The following is a 7,811-nucleotide window of genomic DNA, read 5'->3' as shown; positions in this document are numbered from 1 at the left end:
TAAACCTGTCTTAAAATGTAAGGGATACTGAACCTTCGTTGGGCTGGTGGGCTGGTGGGAGTGGACAGAGGAAAATGTCCCTTATTTTTAAATCTAAAACTTGACAGGTATGACTATAAACCATAGTATGCATAAAAATGATTACAGTTACATCTTTACACTTCAACAACATTCAGACCTAACAATCAGTATAACCACTTACTGTATCAGTGAACAGTTGACCAGTATGTCGATTCATTAGTATTAACTAACAAATGACACATGTAACACACTTTATTAGCAATAATGATTTATTTTGTACCATAGACATGTTTATACAACTTTACAGTGCAATAAACTTGTGCAAAAATAATGCTTTTTGTTTTTGAGTTGAGCTACAAACCCTGCCCCACACAGCCATTTCCTGTTTAAATTATTGGTTAGATTACAAATGTCTGATGTCTATACAAATGCACTGATGCTTACTTTTGCTTGGTTGTCAGTTCTGTATATAAATAGCTTTTTCAGTGGGCCTATACTCTCAGGCAGCTTTAACCCTTAACATTAACACCTGCTTGAAAATGAAGTCTGGCCTGATTTATTTTTATATTTAGGTTGTTTTTGTACTTCTAAAGTAGAAAATAAGGCTGTCAACTTGGATTTTACAGAACAAACTGTGTCCACGTTACTCAAACTTCTATAAACAGCAGACACCAATCAAAAAGATTCAAACTGAAATAAACCTGCTTCTACAAAAACAAGCGGCGGAGCCTTGTTGACACTCCAAACATATTTGCCAGGGCTAGGGCTAGGCCTTGACTGGTTATAGCTTTATGTATGTATTATATGTGTTAAAATTAAGTTAAATCATAGACCTTTCCTTATGATATATATTCTCTCTTTATACAGCTTTCTATAGACATGATGATTTAGCTCTGTTTAAAATGCAGTTATGCAAAAAGCACACACTCTTTTACACACATACTGAAATAAGGAATGCATCTTATTTATTTGATTATTTCACATGAACACAAAGTATAAACACAATTTTTTTCTGTTGGTTTACTCACAATTGTGCTGATGTTATAGATGATATTCATGTGAAAATCAACACATTGGAAAGTGTATTTAATGCATAACGTTTTTTCAGTACACACACATGCACGACCACACACACACGTCTGCACACATCTTTTCATGAAATCTATGAGTGTCTCCCTCCAGTGATCTACGCCTGATGCTGAGGCACACTTGGTTCACAAGGCCTGTTATGCTGATGTAACCCTGCTTAGCAACCAAAACAACAGTGAGGAGATGATCAGCAACATGGGAGAGAACAGCCCTCTGGTGGCAGAACTGGGCATGTTCAGTACACCGGTCATCTTGAGGCAGGAGGCTGTGGTGGTGGCATTACAGCACTCTAGAAAGCAGGTAGTAACAGTGGCTGAACAAGCAGTCTCCTTTCTGCAGTCCTCACTGCAGCCTGCTGTCCAGGTCATTACTGTCCCACTGGTTGCCTTTTTTAGCTGAAAGGAAAATGCACAGGGTGGATTTTTATTCTTTTTTTCTGTTGTTGATATATGTTAATAAACCACATTAATGAGTATAGATAGAGGCAGATGCTACAGTCATACTCAAGCAAACATGTTATTAAAATGAATCTCAAGGCAATAAAAATTAGCCAGCCAAAAACAACCTAAGAAAATTCAGGTAAAAAAATCTTGATATGTCCATCGGTAGAATGTCAACTTTATTGCATGAAAATGTTCTTGGATCTTAGATATTTCTATATTAAAATAGAGTTAAAGCTCAGACAAAAACTAAATTATGGGCATTTTACATTACTCGATCCACAGTTTCATGTGTACCAGGAACACATCATAGAAGGCATTACCACCCATAGTGGAAAGGACTGTGGGTGGTAATGTTTGTAAGCGGTGGCAAAAGTCATGGGACATGAAACTAGTCCCATGCTTTATGACATTTAGCATATCAAAGTATTCTTATTCATGACGGTGGCATTTCATACATGCAAAAGCATTATAATATAGCATTATAATAATCTTTCCATACACCATATACTACTGCAGTTTAGTAGAAGGTACTAATAAGCAGGACTTATTTACCATACAGTAGTGCTGAGTAGGAGGGCACAGCATCGTAGCTAAATTGGATTGATAGCAGATGTCTCCAGTACAGGAAACCTTATTACACTTCTTGCCCTGTTGACAGAAAGAGATTTAAAGAGGAAAATGTGATTAATAGGATAATGTGAGAGGTGAATTTCTACATCTTTAGTCTATTTTTGTACCTTTTTTATATTCCCTTAAAAAAAAATACTTTTTCATACTTTTTTAGATGCATGTCTGTTTTGTGTGCAGTGGGATCAACAGTCTTCGATTTATTCTTACATTGTTTGCAGCTGTGGTGGTGGTTGGAGATGTGGTGGTAGTAGTAGTCGTGTTTGCAGTTGTGGGAGCTGTTGTTGGAATCACTGATTAAAGAGGAACAACCACACACACACGCACACACATCAAAGCATTAGATTAAATATATTGTACAACTGGACCATCAGATACATATTTCTGAAATATCCTGGGTAAGAGTAAGTGGTGATGTACTTGGGGGCATGAGGTTGGTCAGGTTGGCGATAGTGGAATTGAGGCAAATATCAGAGTCACAGCAGCTGACTGAGCAGTTGATCTGAGAACCGTTGCAGGAAGTGCGACAGACTGGAACACAGTTCACTGAATATCTCATGGGGTCATCTCTCCTCAACTTTTATACACCAAAAGATAGAAACACGTTAGTACTAGACAAACAAAGAATACATATTTTAGAAAACTGATATTTTTTTTATTAATTGTGCTTAATGGGGATGTATTGATGTGTAGATTTTGGGCCAGCATTATATTATATTTTTTATGTGCATATCTTTCAGTTTTTAGCAATACAACTACATTTTATATAGTAATATGTATATTGTAAATTTATATGCAAAAGTTTAGGTCCTGGTCAGAATATCTGTCTATCATAGAATATCTTGTATATCTTGAATAGATAAACAAGTACAATATAAGATATTTTCAAAGACAATTAATTTAAAGATTAAAACAAAATTTGTTTTTTGTTTACAAATTTTACAGTTTTAAAGTACTAAAAAAAGCAAACGTTAGAGCACCCTACATGATCAGTCATTAGTAAGTACTAAAAAATATGGCAGCAGGTAAACGATTTTGCAAGACAGCTGAATTTTGATCCATTTGTCAACTTTGGTCTATTGACCAAGAACAAGGCCTTAGCCCTAACAAGCTAGTCTGGGACCTTGGTTAATGCTCATTGTTCGTTGTGGACACGAGCCATGAGTATGTTTAAAGAACACCTGGGCTTAACAGATTAAAGTTAAAATTCTACACCTTTCTATAGCCATTTTTTTCCTAATTTTCTTTCATTGCTGGTAAAAGGCTATTTTAAATTATTTTATCCCATCACAGGACTTGATTCCAAAATGTGCTAGTTTACATGTCTCTTTGACAACTTCTATAGGTGAATTTTGTTGTGTGGATAGTGGACAGACTGTGCAGCTGTTACTCCACCACCACTAATTAATCTTCCTGAAGGTTTTGTGCAGTCAAACGGACGGTCGATTTGCCTTTGGAGCAACCCTATGAGCAGTTTTCTCAAAGGATTGTTAGAAAGGCAATCAACCTCCATTTGCCAGCAAAAAAAAAAAACGACTCTGGTGCCCTTTTCAAATCTGCTGTAACACCTATTGTCTTGTTTTCCTTGACCTCAACTTGACCTCCACCTGTGAACTGCTATTTCATAGCTATATGAAGAAAGAAGAAGAAAGAAAAACAACTACCTAAAATTTATTTGCTCTCTTTTTATATTGTTTTTCTGATTTGTAAGCAGGCAGTTGCTTGGAGGAACCCATATTTCATGCTGATTATTGGGATGAGTCAGAGTGTTTTTTGAAAATTGCATCACCTAACAAAGATAGTTTAGGTCAGGGACTGTGACAAGCTAATAAATGTCTTAGGCCTTGGTTATTGAGAGCTCAAGTGTCCTGGATGTGATTCAATGGTTGTATTGTATTCCTTTCCTGAACAAAATAAAGATAAAAATACACAAATTTTGCCTACAAATATCGATATTGATAAGATCAATATCTTTAATTCAAAGCAACAGAATTGTTTAATAAAGGTGCCCAAACTTTTGTGTAAATCAGAAATTTAACTCATAATTGTCACACCTGCCAAAATCAAAAAGTGGTTTAAATATTGGTCAAATCTAATCTATGGTAGTCTGATGACATTTAAAAAAATAGTTTGTGCATTGTATTAAATATTGCTGTGCATCCCTCCTGCTAAAAAACTAGATACAACCTCATACCTCACAAAACATGCCAGGACTTGCACACATGGTGGCATTGGTATTCAGATGTGTGTTGTAGCATTGGGAGACATTACAGGTGAAAACTCGGCAGTAGATCTATGGAAAATGGGATGAGAACAAAAAAAAATATGTTTCTGAACACATCACTGCTATTTAATGAAAATGCATCTCTCATTTCTCTATTTTTTTCTACTTCCATTGTTTGAAACTGTATTTACTCAAGTCTAAAGTCAATAAGCTCTTGTTACTCACCATTGACATGTTCGTGTTATTTGAACCTGTAAACCAAAAATATATTAAATGTGGGACATGCATCAGTTTGACATATTGTTTATATTATTTCCAACTTATAAGTCTATATATTTTTTGTATAATAATTCATTCTTGTGTGAAGTCATTAATGATTTTAAGATAACATGAAGGTAACTGTTTGGTAAAAAACGTACTATCCCTAGTAACTTCTTGTTCACCTGCTTTAACTTGTAATCCTAAGTAAACCATTACCTGGAACTGGGAAAATTGTAGAGCTGTTTATGCTGATCATTGTTGTTATGGCAGTTGTTGCTGTGTCGTCCATATTAGTTGTTGAATTGGAGGAGATACTAGTCTGTCCCATCACAATCAAGGGCAAACTTATTAGCAGTATTAAAAAAAGGAGGACACCTCCTGGAAAGGAAAAGGATGATCAAACTGCATTATATATACATACAACATGTAACCATATATAACAAATTTGTTTCTTTTTGTTGTTATAAAATATACTACAAAAGTTATTTAGTTATTAGTATTTCATTAGCCTTCATAAAAAAAGAAATATAAGCACATTTCATTATTTTAAATGTAAAATTCCTGTCCAAATAATACAATTAAAGAATTAGGAATTTTCCTAAAATGGAGAAATGGATGATCTATGGTTTATTGCTGCAAGGGCTAAATTGTTTTTGTATATTGATTCAGAATTTTGAAATCTTAGAAAAGGATGTACTTTATATATAATATATTCATATATATATTCGTATATACCATATGTAATGTGCATAATACAAAGAACTAACATGTTGCTAATACACAATACTTCTTTCTCCGACATTTAATTCAATTATCACATGACATAAGCTTATAACAGTGCAGTGTATCAAATATCCTACTGTTTACTTCATAATTCGAATCATAAGGTGTTTGATAAAAAAAACTGTATATACATGTAACACATAACAAAATGACTCATTTATTTAGGTTACCTGACCAGGGGCTTGAACCCATTCTTGTCATTGCAAAGTCAACTTTAGTGCTTTCAGTGTCTTCCTGCACACACAAAAACAGAGTTGTTAGTTCAATATCTGCATCTGCTAACCTGCCACTGTTTGGCTCTTATGCAAGGCCCAGAATTTAAGAGAAAACATTGTTGTGTGCTGTACAATTATAATGACAATGAATATATTGAAAATAAAATAAATTATAAAAATAAAATTAAATTAAATATAGCTGCTCATATAGATTTTTTTTATATTACTTGCCTTAATTTGCTGTCATATATAACAAAAGTTATGTCTCAAAAGTTTTAGATAAAAGTCTGATAAAATACTATTACAGTTGTTTGAAATACTTGAAACCTTAAATAAATAAATCCTATGAGAAAGTTCCATTTCATGAGAAAGCCGTTGTGAAAGTGGAATTACAGGACCTTTGCATATTCAAAATAGACAAGCAACAGAATCCATTAGGCAAAACAAAAAAAATCAATAACATGCACTGATAGAGGAAAATGTAAAGGGGTTTCAAGTAAAAGGGAAATACATATTTCAGAAACTAATATTTTTCAGAAAGTTTATTTCTGTTTACTCGCTCAATTCTAATGTTAAATAAGGCCTAAATTATTATTTCAGTAATTTTTCATTGACTTTGCATAATGATCCCGTTAGCTGTTCCTGTTGTGCTAGCAGCATGCTGGGTCATTAATTGCTGTGTATTGGAGCAATGAACAGATCCGGTGCTGGTTAAGTAAAGCATGCAGCTGAAGTGCATGATGAAGTGCTTGGAGTAAACATGAAGAGTAACTGTGCTCCCAAGGCTGTGAGTGCATGTGTGTGTGTGTGTGCACATGTGTGTATTTATAAGCCGACCAATAGCAGCATTGTGTGCCCTATTAAAAATTAAAACACATCTGGTACATCCTAACAAATCCTCATACATTCATCTGTAGAAAGCAACTGAAAGACATTTCATATCCATAGCCACCCTAATGGCTCTCTTTCAGTGGGACCCGTTGCTCACACGTAATTAACAACTTGTTTGTTCTCCGAGAATCTCTGGGGTGTAAGTGCAAAGCACGGCTTGTTATCTCTCATCCCCAGAGGACGTATAGAAGCCCCATCAAGGAAACTATCCTGGAAACGACTGCCTATGTCAACAGGTCCTCTAAAATAAGCTGTTTCTCTGCCTCTTACTGTACCAACAGTTTGGTAACTGTAGCAAGAAAGCTAAAAAATATATTTGTAGGCAAATGTGAGGAAAAGATTGCAAAAGATATGAACAAATGGGCATATTCATTGTCATTGTCATGTAAAAAAGTGTTCAAAATGTTATGATGAATGGACCAATGCTCAAAAAAGTTAGAATTTTAAAGGTTTTAGCATGATAGATTTATGTATAATATATAATACTGATATATATATATTTTACAATAAAATTACAATTTTATATACAATTAAACATCCTGATGAACCTAAATGTATTACTATTCTGTAACTATATGGAAATCACTACGAAGTTGCTGTGTTTTTTCCACATTACTGATGATGAAAAACAGCTATATTAAAGTGATTTCCTTTTAATTCCCTTAGGGTTCTTATATAAGCTGGTAGATTTTTACGTTTCATAGCATGGTCCTCAGAATATTCTAACTTAATTCCTTTCATTAAAGCAATGAAATGATCTTTGATCAATTTGTCAGATGTTTTTCTTCTGTAAAGGTAGTGTATAATGTTTCCGGCAGCACCTGTTGGCAACCATACCAGCAACCCCTGTTTGGCCTCGGTGATCAGGGAGTCTCTGGCACAGAGCCTCATCCACAACACAATACACAAGCTTCAATATTGTTATCTCCATAAATCTAAAATTAAGATAAATAAATGGAAAAATATGTACTCACTTTAGTTTAGAATCAAGGAAAAAGGTGATGCTCTGCCTGGGAACAGCAGCAGTGGATGCTCTTCTCTCTTTCTCTCTCCTCCTCTCTCACTCTTTCTTTCTCTCTCTCAACTGCTGCTGCTGCTTCTGCTGTTGTTCTGGTGACATCACGGCAGAGGTGGCCTAATTAGTGGAAACTTTATGTGGCTTTCTATCCTGATTGCACGCCCCAGCAGAAGGGGAGGGACAAATCTGAACAGGTAGAAGAATCAGCCCATTCAGAGGGGCACACAGAAATGTTCTAC

General features: G+C 34.9%; 1 protein-coding gene across 1 annotated transcript; it reads right to left on the bottom strand.

Moving 5' to 3' along the window:
- Positions 1-272: 272 nt before the first annotated feature.
- LOC103030344 (integumentary mucin C.1) lies at positions 273-7,694 on the bottom strand. The gene is made up of 9 exons (XM_007249613.4): positions 7,529-7,694; positions 5,619-5,682; positions 4,882-5,043; positions 4,630-4,655; positions 4,375-4,473; positions 2,601-2,757; positions 2,391-2,473; positions 2,106-2,201; positions 273-1,505 (listed from the first exon to the last, which is right to left on the bottom strand). Exons 2-9 carry the CDS (start codon positions 5,647-5,649, stop codon positions 1,248-1,250), a joined length of 912 nt encoding a protein of 303 aa, XP_007249675.3. The 5' UTR covers positions 5,650-5,682; positions 7,529-7,694; the 3' UTR covers positions 273-1,247.
- Positions 7,695-7,811: the final 117 nt, after the last annotated feature.

Source organism: Astyanax mexicanus, chromosome 6 (assembly GCF_023375975.1).
Source record: "Astyanax mexicanus isolate ESR-SI-001 chromosome 6, AstMex3_surface, whole genome shotgun sequence".
In the NCBI taxonomy this organism is placed as follows: Eukaryota; Metazoa; Chordata; class Actinopteri; order Characiformes; family Acestrorhamphidae; genus Astyanax; species Astyanax mexicanus.
This window is presented reverse-complemented; position numbering and strand designations above follow the sequence as displayed.